General features: G+C 42.3%; 2 protein-coding genes across 2 annotated transcripts; both read right to left on the minus strand.

The window, feature by feature from the left end:
• Window positions 1–4,500: 4,500 nt before the first annotated feature.
• On the minus strand, window positions 4,501–5,389 carry LOC124706997. The gene is made up of 4 exons (XM_047238662.1): window positions 5,353–5,389; window positions 5,063–5,278; window positions 4,904–4,981; window positions 4,501–4,826 (listed from the first exon to the last, which is right to left on the minus strand). The coding sequence occupies exons 2-4, from the start codon at window positions 5,214–5,216 to the stop codon at window positions 4,600–4,602; spliced, it is 459 nt and encodes a 152-aa protein (XP_047094618.1). The 5' UTR covers window positions 5,217–5,278; window positions 5,353–5,389; the 3' UTR covers window positions 4,501–4,599.
• An 11,883-nt stretch (window positions 5,390–17,272) lies between these two features.
• Window positions 17,273–18,420, minus strand: LOC124650236 (peroxidase 5-like). The gene is made up of 2 exons (XM_047189786.1): window positions 18,187–18,420; window positions 17,273–18,058 (listed from the first exon to the last, which is right to left on the minus strand). Exons 1-2 carry the CDS (start codon window positions 18,418–18,420, stop codon window positions 17,273–17,275), a joined length of 1,020 nt encoding a protein of 339 aa, XP_047045742.1.
• Window positions 18,421–19,848: the final 1,428 nt, after the last annotated feature.

Below are 19,848 nucleotides of genomic sequence, written 5' to 3' on the forward strand. Positions count from 1 at the left end.
GATCATCTATCTGTAATTCTATATGTTGTATTTGTTGGGATCCGATGAATAGAGAATACTATGTTATGTTGATTATCAATTTATATCTATGTGTTGTTTATGATCTTGCATGCTCTCCATTACTAGTAGATGCTCTGGCCAAGTAGATGCTTGTAACTCCAAGAGGGAGTATTTATGCTCGATAGTGGGTTCATGTCTCCGTGAATGCTGGGAAGTGACAGAAATCTCTAAGATTATGGATGTGCTGTTGCCACTAGGGATAAAACATTGGTGCTATGTTCGAGGATGTAGTTACTGATTACATTACGCGCAATACTTAATGCAATTGTCTGTTGTTAGCAACTTAATACTGGAGGGGTTCGGATGATAACTCTGAAGGTGGACTTTTTAGGCATAGATGCATGCTGGATAGCGGTCTATGTACTTTGTCGTAATGCCCAATTAAATCTCACTATACTCATCATAATATGTATGTGCATGGTCATGCCCTCTCTATTTGTCAATTGCCCAACTGTAATTTGTTCACCCAACATGTTGTTTATCTTATGGGAGAGACACCTCTAGTGAACTGTGGACCCCGGTCCAATTCTCTATACTGAAATACAATCTACTTGCAATACTTGTTCTACTGTTTTCTGCAAACAATCATCTTCCACACTATACATCTAATCCTTTGTTACAGCAAGCCGGTGAGATTGACAACCTCGCTGTTACGTTGGGGCAAAGTACTTGGTTTGTGTTGTGCAGGTTCCACGTTGGCGCCGGAATCCCTGGTGTTGCGCCGCACTACATCTCGCCGCCATCAACCTTCAACGTGCTTCTTGACTCCTACTGGTTCGATAAACCTTGGTTTCATACTGAGGGAAAACTTGCCGCTGTACGCATCACACCTTCCTCTTGGGGTTCCCAACGGACGTGTGCTACACGCCATCAAGAAGGTCCCATCCTAAGGTGGGGAGGTGGCCATGGTGAAGGAGGCAGTGTCCCGTAGCGAGGTGGCGTCGGTGGCGGCAAATGGGCCACGACGACCCTTGGGGGCTACGACACCTTGCCTCCCTTCTTCCTTGGAACTTATTGGTGATGGAGAGGATCCCTTCTCAATTTATATGGCAGCCAGCTGGGACTTTATTTTGTAGCTTTTGGCGGTGGCCTTCAAAAATAGGGTTTCCCATCAATACATAGTGTTCGAGACTTCATCTTAGCCATGGGATATAACCGGTTTGATTTAAGAGCTCTTAGATACCTCAAAAACCTTCCTTGGGACTCCTCTCTGGACCCACAAGTCCACCAAACCGGCCTATAAATGGTCATATCAATCACATATGGCAAGAGTTGGAGTAAATCTATTCACCAACTTTCGGAATCCCAAAAATGCAGGTTTGGACCTTTTGTGTGACTAGGCTGCAAGTCGCCCATGGACTCAGATTTTGAAGTTTAATATACCAAAATGTTCATATGAAAATCTCCAACAACTTTCATGTTTAGGGTTTTCCATTTTTCATTTATTTGGGTTGGTTCATTGCCATCTTTGGAAATAGTTACAATTTCTGTAAACTCCGAATTTCACCATAATGAGGGACTTTTTCTATATTCGCGCAATTCCTACCCAACAAAGTGTAAGAAATATATTGTGAATTTTTGCAAATATTAATAGGTTAGTCACAATAAACAAAATAAAGTAGCCTGTATTAGGGATCTCACAGAATAAACACCAAAGTATATGAATACATTTAACATGTATCAACACTTTTATCTCCAAGCTTGGGGATAAGAAGAATATAAGAACTAACAAAACCCAAAAAAAACTTGAGTGTTGATGAGGAATAAGAAGAATATAATAACTAGAAAAACCAAAAGCTTGGGGTTGCCCCCGTTTCCGCTTCTTCTTTCAAGTAATTTTGGGTTTCCTATTCCTGAACTCATGTTTTAGTTTTACCACCATGAGTCTCGTGTAGATATAGAAACACGGTTCTTCGTTTTCTTTGTGTTTCATTTGGGTATTGGTCATAAAACTAAAAAAACACAAAAATATTTCATGCGTCTTTGTCTTGTTTAAATTTGCTTCTTATTGCTTCCTTTTTCCTTTTTGTTAAACTAAAACAACAACAAAAAAATCTTTCTTTTCTTTGCTTAATTTTTTTTTGAGAACATAGTACAACACATACGCTCGCAAACACGAACGTACACTCACCCCTATGAACGCACGCACACCCCTACCACTATGAGAACCTCCAAGGGACCAAACCAACATATCTTGAGGTTGACGAAATCATCACTGGCGCCTCGCTATTGACGGGAACATCACCTACCACTGAAAGCATAGCGTCGGTTAAATCCTGAAATTAATTCAGATAAATGCAAACATCTATGTCAAATCTAGGACTTGAACCTGAGTGGGATGGTTCCACCACAATGAACCTAACCACCAGAGCCAAACTTAGTTTGCTTTCCATTGCTTCATTTTGGTTCTGCTTGTTTCTTTTTTCCCCTTTCAAGCTTTTTTGTCCCTGTTAGGATAGAGACTTTTTTTCTTAGTTGCAGGTTTCTTGAGTAAAGTGCCAGTTTAACTCATTTGGATTCTCAAAGATATTACAAATGAACGTGCTATAGTTTTCTATGTGTTTCTATTTACCAAAAGAAACTTAAAAAATCCATCCAGCTCGGATTGTGCTAAAAACATCGTGAGTTCATTTGTTTTGCCATCTGCATGCTCGGAAGTTCTCAGATTTTGCTAATTTTCTAATTGCCGTTTCAAAAATCTTTTGCCATAGTTGTTGTTTTTGATAGATTCTACCTTCAGTTAGTTATGTGGCTTTTTTGAGTCTCCATTTGATTCTTCATGGTTCTTATGGTGTTATTTGGATGCTAGACACTTAATAAACTATGTGGAAATTTCAAAGCCAAAATTAGTTGATTGTTTAATGACATCATGTTATCTATATAAACGCCAATAACCTTGTAGAAAAGTGTGGGGGGGGAGGGGGGTTTGTAGTTAAGTTTTTTCACGGGTAATGAAGCTAGAGAGTGGATTTGGTGATCAGGAGATACGTGAGCGTCCGGTTATCACCGTTGGATTTGGTCCACCACCGTTGGATTCTGCTACTCACTAACAACCACTTACTAACGACCACTACCTCTCCGGCCTCCCCCTCATGCATCTGAGGTGTCGCCAGTGTCTCCCCGGCCAAGCGCGTCGCCGTGCACCTTCCCCACGTCTCTCCGCCCTTCCACTCGACGCGCTGGACTGCGTCGATGCGTTTACAGTGCTAATGTCGTTAGACACGTGTCACGCAGGGAAGAGGTGCTCACGTATCCCCTGATCACCAGGCTTCATCCAAATGAAGCTAAACCAAATCAAGGTTCATCCAAGAAAAGGTTCAAACGAAAGCTTGGAGATGTTGGTGCATGTAAAATGTATTTCTGTGGACATTATTCCTTATTATGTTAATATTTGGCAACTTTGTTACATTTATTTTTATTATATTTATTGGGACTAATCTACTAATATTTACAAAAGTGTACAATTCTTGTTTTACATTTTGTTGTGTAGTAATTTCATGAATATGGAAAGAAATCCCTTATTATGGTGAAATTCGAAGTTTTCTGGAATCTGTCTCTGCAATTTTTTTTTTAAAAGATGGCCACGTGCTGACCCAAAAACGACGTCGAACGGAAAACCTAAAACATGAAAGTTGTTGGAAATTTTCTTCTGAGCATTTTGGTATACTTAAACCTTGCATATTTTGCTAAATTTCATGGCATGAACAATCATATAAGAGAGTTATAGGACCTTGGAGAATATAAGGTTACCTTCAACTCCAGGTGGGTCTACACTTAAACTTATTGAATTATATGCTACACCTACCCTCTACACTTGGGGATTATCTAGCACTTCTTTAACGTTGTTGCCAGGAGTGTTGTGCAAAGCCATATTCTTGTTTGCATTTTTTGCATCTCATGTCGGTATTGTGCTTTTAATCAATAAATTGATTGTGCTCAACACCTAAAATTTAATTGTTTGGGGATGATAGTTTGGGTAGTTTGTTCAGTTTATCACGCATCCAAGATTTCTTAGATAGTTTGTTGCTTCTCAGTAGCCTTGAGGACGATGCTTTTTGGTAGAACTAGTAATTGTGCACGTGCAATGCACGTGTAATCTTAGGTGTAGTCCATTCTCAGAACAACTACCAGACAACAAAATTCAGTCTTATACATGCAAACCTGACGGCAAGATTAACCCGTGCTATGTGAAGTTATGAACCTAAAGCAGGCGTAAGTTTCAACAAACTAAGTACATGTGTCCATAGATGCAAAATTTCAGAAAGTTTCGTACAATAGGCAAATGAATAGGTTGTATGATAAATATAAGAAAAATTCAGTATAGCCACCTCGTACGTGTAATATATGAGATATATCTACAATTCAGGGAAGTATAATATCATTAAAAAATTGCAACTTCAAAGTAACAAAATCATCAAATCACGGAAAATAAACATTGTTTCAGGCACACATGATACTTGAAGTCTGTATTAAACAGGTCATCCCTAAACGAAGAGAGAACATTGTACTTTTTATTTATTATTATTTTGAACTCTCGAGCTAATCTAGCTCATCCATCATAGTCGATCTCTTTACGCCCTGGGTCATGTAACCAAATAGATCCTTCACAGAGGAACGATTAGATCCACCATTATTAAGCTTTGATGTCTTGGATGGAGGTTCTTCAGTGAGATCGATCTGACCCTCATATATGTCCCTTCTGTATAAGACCAATTTTTTCACGTGCTCCCGGATTGATGTCTCAACACGGACGTATTGCCTAACACCTAAAACATAACAAAAGAAATATTTAGACACTATAGAAAACATATTAGTAAATACTTGGTGTGTTTGTAATACTTGCCTTCGAGAATATTAAACTGAGAGCATTTTGCGCATGGCTCAAATGTGACAGTGGTGGCACTGGTGTTATCAAGAGACTCTGAAAAAATAATCAATAAAGTCAACATATCTGGATTTAATATTTAAATTTGAGTACATAAGTAATAAGTAATTAGCTTACTTGATTGATGAACAACCTCCATGTTGGAGGCCACAACAACTGCATTGTTCTGTTCTGCAGATAACAGTTGATCGCCGAGTAGATAAGCAGACTCACCAAAAAAACGCAGGAAGATTGTGTTGTGTCCGCTATCAACTATAGCGATCTCCCTCATGCCGCTAGGGGCACAAAAATCAGCCTCAGCTGGGCCGACATACGTCACGACGCCGGAAACATCTAAGAATGATTTACAATTAGTAAGGCTCAATATATGTAATCATGTATAAATTTTATATATTAAACAAGAATACCAATGATAGTTCCGTTTGGGAGATCGAACACTTCGGACATATTGTTCCTGTAAACATAAGTATCTATGGTTAATTAGGAAACACATGTACCTTATCGTGGTGTGGCAGAAAAAAATGTGAACCACCAGAGGGGGGCATGATGACCATTGCTATACGGAAGTAATGATTTGTAACGGCTTGAAAAGACAATATTCGTACTAATTAAATCATGATTTGATCTATAAAAATATATATACAATACTAACAATGTAGATGAAAACAAAATACTGATTAGCAAACCTACATAATTCCATCTACTAAGTCGAACTACTTATTAATACTTTGTTGTTCAAAACCAAGTGATAGCAAACCTGGAGTTTGCCGTCCAGCGGGCTTGACGAAGAGGCGGCTTGGCAGCGTCAGAAACCTAGACACCGGCCAAGTGGTCCATGAGGTAAGGGAAAGGACTTGTGTGTTGGCTCTGGCTGCATAAGGAGGGGATTATATAGCCAGCATGACAAATTAAATCACTATGATTGAGTCAACGTGAGGATCATTGTAATTGATATGGAGCAATAAGGAATGAGATGATTTCTAGAAGGAAACAAATACACAATTATTAAAGGTGATTGATATCACACCCAACAGAAAATGCAACTAAAAATGGAAGTGTGGGATATCATCCATTTTCATCACAACAGAAAATCAATCGGAATATGCTCAATTAATATTAGATCCATTTAATCATGGAAGGGCATTCTAATTGATATGGAACAAAAAACGTAATGGGATGATCCCTAGAAGGAAACGAATACACTGCACACACGCCCGCGTAGTATTTGTTCCATTCGCGCATCACTGCTACACTGCACGCACACCTCGCCACTGCTCCCAGCACACCGGCGCCGGCGCTGTCCGTCGAGCGCGTTTCTCTGGCGAAATTCAGTCAAGGCTGTCGCTTTCTTCAGTAAATTCAGTTAACTGCTTCTATCAATGTTGCCTTCAGGTGGCACATGGACGAGCACCTCCGCGTCAGTCTTGCACCACGGCTGTTCTGCTCCTCCTTGCGCACATTCTCTGTCACATATTGATCCGATGCTAGGAAGTTCGAGCAACAAATTTAGATGAAAATGTCAAGTATAGACGTTTCTTTTTCGAAAGAGGCCAGACCTGGTCAATTCATAGAGAAGAACAGAATTGGCCATAAATACTATAGGTTCTCTATTAACCCACTTATCTGCGCCTTGTGAAAGCTGGAGAAATATCATGAGGCAAAATCATCAGAGCCCAGCAGATATTAATGTGAAAGATGAGTCAGTGTAATATTGCTAAATAATAATACAATACCATGATAAACCAGTTTCCTATTTCAGCTGCAAGATTCGCCATGTTCGCCCCTCCCATCTGACCCATGGCCATCTGAGACTGATGCTGAAACAACATAAAGCACGCAGCACAATTTAAGCCAGGTATCACATAAACGAATACATTGCTGCAGAAGGATATCGAAATATGATAAGTATGGAGATTATCATTCATAAAATTACAAGTCACCTTTCTAGAATAACCACATGAAATAAAAGAAAAATCTATATTTACATGAGACTATTTTAGAATTATTTCCAAATGCAATATACTCAAGTACTCAAAGATATCATAATATCTAGCTTAAGGTAGAGTTGAGGAAAGATCAGAATACAATCAGGTACCCGTAGCTGGCATACAAAACCTGCATATCTTTCTCATACAAATCTGGATCCATTATCTTACTGTTTTTTTTGCGTTTACTCTTGGATATTTGCTATTTACTCAAGAAAAAGAAAATAAATAATTGTACAAGGTTAACATAATATTATTATTACAAGTGGAACATACTCAAGAATACTGCAGGTTTAGGCACATGGTGCAGATACAAATAAAATTCAGAATTGCATTTGGTTACGTGGATAGCCGAGATATCATCATTTACTGGACCAGATTCAATTGAATATAAAGCCTTCAATTATGATATAGAATCGTATGGACAAAGATAACATCCAGAAGAAAAGTCAATATCCAAATTCAGATCCTATCTGATATAATAATGAAAGTATTATTCAGATAAAACTGCAGCAATTGCAGCATAGGTGTATGGGCCTAAGGTCAAACGATATCTTCAGCATGGTCAAACTTGTTTCTAGGTTGTCTTGTGTGCTCAAATGATTAGTATGAATAACGAAGAAAATGCTTCTGAATTGATGCATGTGAAAATGCCATGGGTATTTATAAGGCTCTGACCTGTTCAAACTCAGAGGCCCAACCATTGGGACCATATTGCTGCTCAAACGATCGTGCCCAACCCTCAGGGTTATTATTTTGCTTGCCGAACTCAGTAATCCAACCCTCAGGATTGTTGTTTTGCTTGCCGAACTCAGAATCAGCACCCTGCCAGTGAAGTCAGCACCCTGCAAGTGTTGGATTACAGTCAGGAATGGCCAAAAGCAGAGAAAGGACAGTGTTCAGAATCAGCATTACCCGTGCAAATGGTCGTTGATCTTGCTTGAACTCGTTCTCAGAACCCGGGATGGTAGACAGTGGAGCGGCTGTGCCATAGTCAGACGTAGTCGGAACATTCGCCGAAGCACCAGGAAGCCCCTTTAGTGACTGCACAAAGAAAATGTTTATAAACAATGCTTTCTTGGAGTTCAGCTTATGATTTTTCAATACATTTCGATTTTCACCATCCCATATGTCCAATTCAATCCACACATGTTATTAATGGAGGAACATGGAAACTGGCCGGGACAAAAACGACGCCTTCATATATAACAATTTTGAAATGCTGGCCACACGTCTTCTTCTGTGAATAAAAGAGAAAGATGACTTACCATGAAAGAAACCGCCCAAGCAAACTGAAACGTGTACAGATGCAGGTTATAATTCTCAATTGAAACTTGTGGGCGTACTGAAACCTGCAAGGCACTATGATCTAAAGGTCTAGAATCAATACAACTCTAGGAAGATATTGAAGTGGAACAATAAGTAAAGAAATTTATATATAAACCAATGTTCTGATTATTATTTTTCAGCCAAGTTTCATTGATGGAAAAACACAGCAGCGAACAACAAGACTAAGAAAATAGCTAAACCAGTAAGGCAAGTATCAGCCCCCTTCTCAAGTTGTATAGACCTGTACATATAATCAGATGTATATGTAAAGATCCTATTTCAAAACCTGGCAACATAGCTGTGCTGCAAAACACAAACATGCTTATATCAGAATATGATAAATGAGCGATATCAAAATTATATGTTCAATAGATGCAGTAGGAACATTGAATACTAATAATAATTGACCGGACCGAAGGAAGAACAAACCTGTTTCATCCCTCCAAGACATCCCTGTACACAATGTTCTTCGTGCTTTTTCCGGTGGGATCTATGTCATTATTTGGCTTGGCCAAAATCCGAGTGGTCTGCCTTGACACACCCCTCGACAGTGCAACATAAAGCTGGCCATGCGAGAATACAGGCTCAGGGAGGTAAATACCAACAGTTGGAATGGTTTGCCCCTGGGCTTTGTTGATGGTCATAGCAAAACTCAACCGTATGGGGAACTGTTTCCTCTTGAATTTGAACGGAAGTGAAATATCATCCGAAGGCGACAAAGGGATCCTCGGTATAAACACTCTATCTCCAGCATGTTGTCCACCAACAATCTCTGCATCAATTGCATTATCTTGAAATGCTCTAATCATCAATCTTGTTCCATTGCACAACCCGTTGTGAGGATCAAGATTTCGGAGAAGAATGACAGGACAATTGACTTTGAGGTTTAGAAGATGCGGGGGCAGGCCATTTGGAGTTATGGAGTTTAGATAGTCAATTGGGTAGTTATTGCGTGCATCATCCTCGACAGAGTCAAAGCTATAATATACCTTTTCATTTCCAGGAAACCTTTCAATCATCTTTGTATTTAGATTGTCCACATGTTCATTCTTGGTTGATAGAATGGCACGCGAGCTCATGTAGGATCCAGATGCGGCGTTTTCATGAAGCGATGGGAAGACATCTTCAATAAGCTTGTTCACTGGTTCTTCTGTAGAAGTGTAAGGAATAACAATGCCATCCGGAAGACGCACATAATCGCCACCGATCGTCTCTTCTGTTCCATTCCCAATTCTCAAGAGGTAACTGGAGAACCACGGGTCAGTTTGTGCCCTCATATTACACGTGAGGTGTATCTTTCTAATCTTCTCCCATAAATGAGACCTCCGTAGCGTGGCGTCAGTGATCTGCGCTCTTGTCCCACGTGTCACCACTGGAAGGACCTGCCTAAAATCTCCTCCAAACACCACAACCTTCCCACCAAAAGGCAAAGCACATCCACAGATGTCTTGTAGGGACCTATCAAGTGTCTCAACTGTCTGACGCTTTGTCATGGCAACTTCGTCCCAAATTATCAAAGATGCCTTGCGGAGCAGATCTGCAGTACCACTTTGCTTGGTGAAATTGCACATGCTGCTATCTGTGAGTTTAATTGGAATTTTGAACCTTGAGTGGGCGGTGCGTCCACCAGGCATGATGGATGCCGCTATACCAGATGTCGCTGTTGCAACAGCTATTTGTCCTAGTGAACGAACCTTAGCAAGAAGTGCTTTGTACAAATAGGTCTTTCCCGTGCCACCTGGACCATCAACAAAGAATACCTGGCTCCTTTTGTCGACGACGTGAGAGAGTATTTCATCAAAGCCAGCCCGCTGCTCAGTGTTAAGAGATGTAAACAAATTTATATCTTTTTTGTCCGGAATGATCGACATCTCCTCTTGAACCTCTCTCGAGTAACCACTTGAACACCCATCATCTACCGGATCCAAATCTGGGAGGCCATAACTGCCAATATCCTTCCCCATCGAATGCACCAGATCCCTAATGTCTCTAAGGACCATCTGCTCTACTGCGGCCTTGTTGGGATGGTTCCGAAGGTAGTCCTCAGACATTGACTCGAGGTGCTTCTCCCACAATGATCGGATGTTTGTAGCCTCACAAAACACCAGAATAGTTGCAAATAGCCTTCTTAGAGCACGTGGCATTTGGAAAGAAGCAGACTCAGTCATGCAGTCATCAAGTGACTTGTCGGTCTCTATCAGACCTCTTTTCTCACACGCTTCTCTGAAAGACGCGCACAACTTGCCATGCACAATCTTCAAATTTTCATATGATGTTGCACCTCGAACATGATTCATAAGTATTCTTAGGAAGTACCTTTCACCTTCAGCAGGATTTGCATACACAATTCTCCCAATCTGCCCCCGGCCCTTTAGTTTTCTTATCTCGCCATATCTTCTTACCCTTAATCCAACGATAAAATTCTGGGAACTCTTTGTACAAGAAGTTCCTCGCATAAGGGTCCACCTTGTTCATCTTGAAATATTGAGTGAGCATGGTGTTGGAAGAAGAATCCCGACTGATAACATCCTCTAGATTATCACCCTCCTTGAATGTGACAGACTGCATATTTTCCAAATGAAGTTGAAGTTGGAGAACAGAGGGAGAGACACCGTACATTGGAAAAGCGCAAATCCTGTGGATAGACTCTGGTGGCCCGACGAACCTAGCATCTCTATATTGTTTAATCTCATTGATTACTCCACCATCTGTATCAGCTGCTGGATCAACTGAGAATGAAGCACGATCATGTCCTTTATAGATGTATTTGAATAAGTATTTCACTGCCTTGATGCTAGAGCAAGCTTCAACATTGATGTGACAATTATATAGCATAAGGAGACCAGGGTTGTATGGGACAACCCACCTATTATCCAGCTCAGCTCCTCTGACCTTCACACGGCGACCATCATGCCTCCTCCTATAGATAGGATATGAGTCCTTTCCTTGCTCCGTAGCATCACAGAACTGCCGAGGATAGCGAAATCGACATTCACCATCTATCATGCAAGGACAATTTTTCTTGAGAGCACCACATGGTCCGTGGAGCATATGCTTCACCACCAAAGCATGCAATACAGGGTACCTGTCCTTGTCAGGAATTTCTGCAGATATCACCTTGTCGTACCCGTCTGGATTTGTTAGCTTGCTATCTGATTTCATGATCAAAAGCATGTGCTCATGTGGCAGCCCCCTCTTCTGAAACTCAGTAACATGGACATATGCAGCAACCTCACCAAAGTACTGTTTCTTGATTAAGAGATCTTTCATACTTCGCAACTTCGCCCTGTATATTCTTGCCACAAGGTCTGGACGGTCTTGTGGCGTTTGCCCGGGTTCAAGTCTGGATGTAATCTCCTCCCAGTGTGGGTTGCAAGTCATCGTGATGAAGTAATCCGGCTTCCCAAACCGCTGGACTATCGCCATCGCATCAAGGAATCTTCGTTGCATGTCTCGATCACCTCCCGGAAAAGTCCGTGGTAGCACGATTCTCTTTCCAACCTCAGAACCACGTGTCTCGCCAGCATCAATAAAATCAACAACACCCTTAAGAAAAAAATCAATCAAAACATCATGCTCAGTATATTCATGTGTGATATAACCTAGAAATCATAATTATTGGAGAACATTGTGGTACCTGGTATAGTTCTGCACGAATGCGCTTTTGATTTTTAGGCTTGGAGAAGAAATCAAGTCTCATTGTCTCCATCTTGATGTACATGTCAACAGCCCATTGCTGGAATCCCCGTGCACCGAACAATATAATATTAAAGAGTCCTTTTCTGACTTGTAGCTTGAAGCAGTAATACTCCCTGGCGCTGACAAATTTTCGTTTACCTCCAGTTGCATCATCATCCTGATCCTCTTCATCATCTGCAAGATGGATCAAAAAATGATTAATCGTTGATCTCCACTAACAATGAATAAAATATGAAACATGAAATGTGAAACACGTTTGTCAGCACGGGGATAATTACCTGCTACCTCATCTGTGTTTTCTTCTACCTCATCTGTGTTTTCTTCTACCTCATCCGTGTTTTCTTCCAGCTGTACATTTGAACTCCGATGTACACCTTGCAAGTGTTCATGCTCGTTGTCATTCTGGTTCTCACAATGAGCGACCTTAGGTGTGTCATCCTGGTTCTTTGATTTTGCAACTTCAGGTGGTTTCTCATATGGCATCCAACGGTTCCATCCCGTCTCCCCTCTCGGGAAGAATAATGGATAGGCCAAAGGATCATAGCAACCATAGTAAGCTCTAATAAATATAGGACGGTCCCCTTTGCCATACACCACAACTTGCCTATCAAAGGTATTTTGTGGGTCACTCCCCTCAACCCACATCGCGGCCACCTGGGAAGCTGTGGGTGCATTGTACCTTCGTTGGTCCAGCCTTATATCTGTATTAAGTGATATCCTATATTCATCTAGGTTCGGAACAGATCCAATGCTCTTAAAGGTTTGCACATACGGGTTATCCTCCAGTATCTTCAAAATCGACCTTACGATATTGATATCAAGATCTGGAGACCGCTTAACTCTATGTTCCAAGGTTTCATCCGTGTCGTAGAAGTAGAGCTGGAGATGTCTAGGTCCTTGACCGCCAGGCACCAGATCGTCCATCTTATAATACAATGCCCCTTGTGCACGAAATGTATACACCCCAGTTTTTGACGCAGTGCTGACCGTCTTATCCAGGGTGACTCCAAGGCTAGTGAAGGAGAAGTGGCTGTTGAAATATCTTATGTGCTTTCTGAAATATTTTGCATCCTCATCAACCTGACTTGTAAACAACCGTCGCAACTCTTGAGGAACGTCAGGGGTAGCTATCTTCACCTTCCCTTTTCTGCAACAGAAAGCAGGACCCTCATATTGGATCCTCATTGCTCCACAATGTTGGCAGTCTTTTACTGGCTTCAAAGCATGATGCTTCCTTGGTAGATTGTGGTACACGTAGTCATAAGGATCATCATTCTGGTTAGTTGTGGAAACACCATTTGTCACTTGGTAGGAATCAAACACATCGCCTGCCAAGACAAAATAAGTAGGAATAAAATAGGCGCCAAAAGGCATATTGGACTGCAATAATGGTATTCAGTGATTTGTATTAGTTACCTGTACCACTAAAAATCCTGCACTCATCATCATCATCATCATCATGCATTGTTGTTTTCTCTTGTAATGTATCTAAGTTCTCTGCAGGCAAGTTGTGTTGAATTGTCTCAATAATGCTTGATACACCTCACATTTGTACGTAGACAATGTGATTATTTAATTTACCTTCCAATGTAGCACCTTGTTCAGATGGCTCTAAAATGCCTGCAGGATCAGACTCATCATCGCTGTGTGTGTCAACTGGGTCTGCAGCAAATTGCATAAATATTATATTAGTTAAATATCAGATTTGTGAACTGCAATTATTTGACACAATTAGAATTACATGCTACTAATACACTATATGCATGTGGCCAGCAGTACCTGTTGGGTTAGTTTTACATGGTTGTGCTTGCATGTAAGGTGTGCAATGTGAGGTGATCAAGGGCGAAGAATATTCCCGGACTAATTTCTTATACTCCCTTTTTTTGCGCAAGCATATTTCCTTCTCACCATCTGTCATTGATGAGTACCGATCCCTTTCACGTTGTCGTTTCTGATCAGAAGAATCACGCTGTCGTTTCTTGCTGCAATATTCACTTTGTTCAGCGAAGCTCTTTTGTCCATGTCCTCCTGCAGATGTGGATCCATTTTGCAGATCTTGTCCAGATCTCACATGAGAGATGAAAGTCAAATTACTGTGTAGCCAATCACTATGATCTCCGTCAAGCATTCTTGAGTCGCTGCATTGCGTGGCAGTATCCCTGCTACCTGAAGTAGAAAATAGGATGATACAGATGAAATGAAGCTCGCATGAAACAGTTACGATATGTATATTTTGCTAAATTTTGTGAATAGAGGTTTATGTACCATTTGCAAGTGGCATGGTTACGTTGCTGAATGGGGTAATTTGCATCGGAGATACTTCTGCATGATTAAGAGCAGTCGGAGTTGCAACATTCTTTCGATGGCGAGCTAACCGCTGCCTCTGTATATAGTCAGCTTTTTTGTCGGCAGACAATTTAGCGTACCAACTTTTAGCACTTTGATTTTTTTGACCTCGTTGTGTGTTTGATAGGCCAGTACCCGAGTCACAGCCATCATATTGCAAGGTAGATGTTGACGATTGATGAAGATAAGCATTACTGCAGCCCCGAACAGCTTCAAGACATGTGAACATCAAACATTGTTAGAAGATTTTGAAGATCACGTAAAAAAAATGCAAAAAATGGCATGACAGATTATATTACCAGGTATATGGTTTGGTGAACTGTCTGCATAGAATTGTGATGGTTCTGGTTCCGGGAATGGTGATGCATAGGTATGCTGAACAAGTGGAGCCATGTCTACAAAATTAATTGTAGATGACAATTCAGTATTTGCATTCAAAAAATATGCCACATATATGCGCGAGTAAAAAACACATGACCTGGTGTTTTGTATTGCAGCTGGCTGACTCCGGATTGTGGAGGATCTGGTGTATGACATACTGTGGTATCGTTTATGTTTGCATCCGTTGAAGCAACCTGTTTTTTAAGTTCTCGTGCTTGGCGCCGGCGCTTTGCAATTTCCTCTTTATTTTTTGCATAATACTCTCGGTTTCTCTGCCTTTTGGCCTCTTTAGGATCTGCAGTCATGGCACAATTTACTATATGTCGAAATAATAATAAGCGAGTTGAAAGCACCAATCATTGTTAATCACCTTGATTCTGGCCGTTGGTGATGTCTTGAAAAGGGGTGCGCTTTGACGCTGACATGTTAAGTGTTGGCTTACACTTTTCGTAAATGTAATTGATATATTATAGAATACCTGTTATAATTGTGCAATATTGGTTGCAATGATTCGGTGTAAATAACTACTGAATGTGATGCTGGACAGAGAATCAGTAACTTAGTTTTGATAGTCAGTGTATGAAGCAGGCTTTGATTGGTGATATTATTCAGTAAACATGTGAGATCATGGAAGAATGTGAAGAACTATGCATCAAACAGAGAAACTAACTGCATATTGTGAGAGTGCTAACTTTATGTATCTGTAGCCATGAAATTCACTGTTGATCCAGTGTGTGCGTTATAGTGAGAGATGAAAGTCAAATTATTATGAATATTACACATGCATAGGGATATCTAGGAGGCTACAGATATGGTAAAACATATATATAATCCAGACAACATGGTATTCCCATATTGTACTGTAGTATAGAACGGAGAAAATTTGCACCTTATTTACTTCAGTCTACTTTAAGACTTGGGTGAGATAGCACTTGTGAAGGGGAAATCCATCAAGCATCAACCTGAAAGGTTCCTGCAAGTGCGACAATATATCTATTCTCAAGATGATGAAAGAACTTGGCTGTGAAAAGAGGATGGAGATAGTTTTGGTGCTATATATCAAGCCAGTTCTTCCAGGTCCGTAAACACGATGGTCTCAGGCTGGAAGTGATATATCCCTGACCTTAGATCATTTGTTGTCAACTCCGGTTCAGTAAGTAGCTGAAAAAATACTGCCTAATGTTGGATTGACCCAGACTTAAATAGATTGCAATGAAATAGAGTGCGGGCATATTTCCATTCTATTTTAGGAGTAGCAAGCTATTTGTCCTACGTCTCAAATATCAAAGCATCCATACAATAAAAATCAGAATACAGAAGTCACAATGTTATGATCAAATATCTTTGGCACATTATGTCGAACAAGTGACGTGCAGATTGAATTGTACCTGCACTGGTGGCGGACGGGTCGCGCTGGAGGCGGCGCTCGGCGCTGTAGGTGAGGGACGACGGGGCGGCGGGCGTCGGGGCGGCGTGCGGCGGGCGTCGGGGCGTCGGGGCGGCGAGGCGTCGGGCGTCGGGCGGCGGGTGGCCGATGGCGGGCGTCGGGGCGGCGTGCGGCGAGGCGTCGGGCGTCGGGCGGCGGGTGGCCGATGGCGGGCGTCGGGGCGTCGGGCGGCGGGTGGCCGATGGCGGGCGTCGGGGCGGCGGGCGTCGGGGCGGCGGGCGTCGGGGCGGCGTGCGGCGGGCGTCGGGGCGGCGGGGCGGCGTGCGGCGTTGAGGCGTGCGGCGGGCGACGGGGCGACGGGTGATTAGCGGGGGACGGGTGATTAGCGATCGGGAGTTGTCAGCCTGGGCTGTTTTAGCGCTAATTGGGGTGATGATTTGGAGCGTTAGATGTCCATCTGATGGCTGTGTTTCATTGGATCTGCCCCCTCTGTGCCTTTTTATATTGGTATAGATATGAGCTATGGATTTTTTTTTGTCATGCTTCCTTTACTATTACAGCATTTCAAGTGTATTTTAATATAAGAGCAAAAACATACGTACAATATATATAGTTAAGTGAAAGTATGCATTAGTTATATGAAATTTCAAACTAAGGACCCATTTTGCATCTCGCGGTGAGGCCCAAAGTTCCTAAGGACGGCAATCACATTGTGCCTCCTCACTCTTCGCTTTTGTTTGAGATCAACTACTCTCTTAAACTCTCTGTATACAGCTCCAATCCCCCTATCTCTTTGGCACGTATTGTTCTTATGGGCTACATTTCGTCGTCAATCATTCGTTATATTTCAAGCATTGTTAGCATTTCAATTTCTCAATTTCAAGCATGAGAAAGACCAACTATTTCTCTTCCTCTCAAGTTCTCCATTACTCTTCTCGACAAAAAATGGTCCCCATTATTGTTTGCTCGTGCAAAGAAAGAACAATAAGTTTCTTAATGGGCATAAATTTTATTCTTTCTTCCATACTTCTCTTTTGACATACATAAACAAATATTAATAAAAGTTCACTTTGGAAAGTTAAATTACATACACAAACAACTAGAAGTACGTACCAGTATGAGATTGGATCGATGGACACACACTACACACACGTATATCACCAAATTAAGCATGCATCTGAATGAATTTAAAAGGGTCGACTAGTGGTGGTTGATGACAAAGCACTTCTCCCTGATCTCCCCTTCATCGCCGGTGAGCACGTGGACCTTGCCCATCTTGACCATGGCTGCGGCGAACTTGGCCTTCCATGCCCTCTCCTTGGCAGCATGAGACTTGACGATCGCCGCCGTCCGGCGATTGGTGAGCAGCGTCTGGTCGGATGTGAGCGGCACCTTGCGCGCCAGCACGTTCTTGTAGTACTGGTTGTCGAACTCCCTCGGCGTGACCACATCCAGCGGCACGACGGTGGGATCGTTAATGTTGTCCGTGGAGATCGGGCACTGTCGCTTCAGGTCCGCCGCGTAATACGGTTCGATGGATGGGTCGGTCGTGCCTACCTTGCCGGTGAAGTTGTGGATGCGCTGCGTGAAGGAGGAGCAGTGGGATCGGCCGATGGTGTGCGCGCCAGAGAGCGTCACCATGTCGTCGGCGGAGAGACCTTTACGGCGGAAGCTGGCGACCAGCTCAGCGACATCGTCTCCGGGGCCAGGGACGTTGTTGTTGAGCACCTCATCCGAGAGGGACACGCGGCCGTCGCGGCGGCCGGCTGGGACCTTGTAGTTGATGCCGCCGGCAAGGGAGGCACTGTCGCGAGCCGCAAAGGTGAGCACGTCGGCGCAAGAGACGGTGCGTGGGCAGGCGGCCTCTAGGGCGGCCTTGGCATCGTCGATGACCTCAAAGCCGCGCATGCTTGGGTTGTTCGCTACCGAGTCCTTCTCCGCCATGTTCCCCGGCGTCGAGTTGATCAGCAACGAGCCATCGCAACCCTAAATTAGAAAAAATGTCAGGTCGGATCAGAATTCAGAGGTTATGCATGCATAGAAATTGTCACCATGAATCTCAATAGATAGCTCTGATATTTGTTAAATGTCATCTTGGAAATAGTTTTGCTTACCCTGACGAAGCAGTCGTGGAAGTGCATGCGAATGAGGCCAGGGGCGAAGCCGGGGTTGCGGGCGAGCGCGCGGCGGACGGCATCACGCACGATGTCCTCCGCCTGCGGGCAGGTGTGCTTATAGAACCCGACCTTCAGAGACGCTGACTGCGGGTACGACGCCACCGCCACTGTTGAAGAGGCGGCCATGGCGAGCAGCACCGCCGCACAAAAGGCCAACCACGGCGGCGACATCACGGTCAAAAGCTTGATTAAGCCTTGATTAATTACTAGCTGATTATTCGGTTGGGTCGATGAAGTGCTAGCTAGCAAGCTCGATGTCGACCGGCTAATTGATGAAGCTCGATAAGTAATTGATCGAATGGTGATGGAATTTGTTATGTGCGGAGAGATGAATTGATGGCTCGAGGGCGAGGCATTGGTGTTCTTATATATGCATCGGTTCACCGTGTATCAGTTGACAAATAATGTAGCCGCGTGTTGCACCAAGTCAACAAGACCAGATCGCCGTTGCTCGACATACTTTTACCTGCTTTCATTAAGCTTGTCAATACGTAATCGATTACTCATGCATGTAATGTATATGCATGTGTGTCGCTATCGATCTGTCTAGTGACAGTGTTACCCAGACTTTGCATTAGCAACAAAATAATTCGGGCAACGGTTTTACTCCTTCTCCGTCCTATAAAGATTGTCTGAAATTTATCAAAATTCAAATGTATCTACCAAATAATTTTCATACAACGGAGGGAGTACTAGGTAACAAATACTAGAAAAGCGATGTATGATGTTGCTTGTGGATTCCTAAGCTAATCAGCTAGCTTCTGAGATTTATCTATAATTTCATTAAGCTAGTCATACGTAATCGATTACTCATGCATGCAATGTATATGCATCTCTGTCGCTATCGATCTGCCTAGTGACAATGTTACCCAGACTTTGCATTAGCAACAAAATAATTCGGGCAGCGGTTTTACTCCTTCCATCCCATAAAAATTATCTGAGATTTATCAAAATTTAAGAAGTACTAGGTAACAACTACTAGAAAAGCGATGTATGAATATTGCTTGTGAATTTCCTAAACGAATCAGCTGGCTTTTGAGATTTATATCTATGACACGGTCTGTTCAACATGTACGACCGTGGCAAAGTCGTGTGGTTTTTTTTTTTCTTGAACAGGTTTGGATGATCTAATGCAGTAGACTGTCTACTGTAGACAGTTCAGTTCGTTTTCATTTAACTTAGTCCACTGTACATTACATTATAGATATATATTATAGTATATCATACGAATGGTAATTAGCTAGATGCATCTACTATTCTCCGAAGTAATAGTCATACGCGTTTTACTTTGCTAATTCGTTTTTGACACAAAAGTAGTTCAATGTCGACACACACAAATACATCACCCTACAAAACAACATCATTAAGAGCAACTCTAGGGTCTATAGCACACACTGCATATCAGCCCGTATATGGCAGTTTGAGCCGATATGCGGTTTTATGCTGTTTTTTTTTATAGCCAGACTAGACATCGCATATGCTGTCTGGCCTAGAAAGTAGATCCGGCAACAACCCAAAAACCCCATCCACCTGTATATATCACCCACAGACTGATCGACACGGGCCAAACCCCATCCGCATCGCCGCCGCTCCGCCTCT

This window comes from Lolium rigidum, chromosome 4 (genome assembly GCF_022539505.1).
Source record: "Lolium rigidum isolate FL_2022 chromosome 4, APGP_CSIRO_Lrig_0.1, whole genome shotgun sequence".
Classification (NCBI taxonomy): Eukaryota; Viridiplantae; Streptophyta; class Magnoliopsida; order Poales; family Poaceae; genus Lolium; species Lolium rigidum.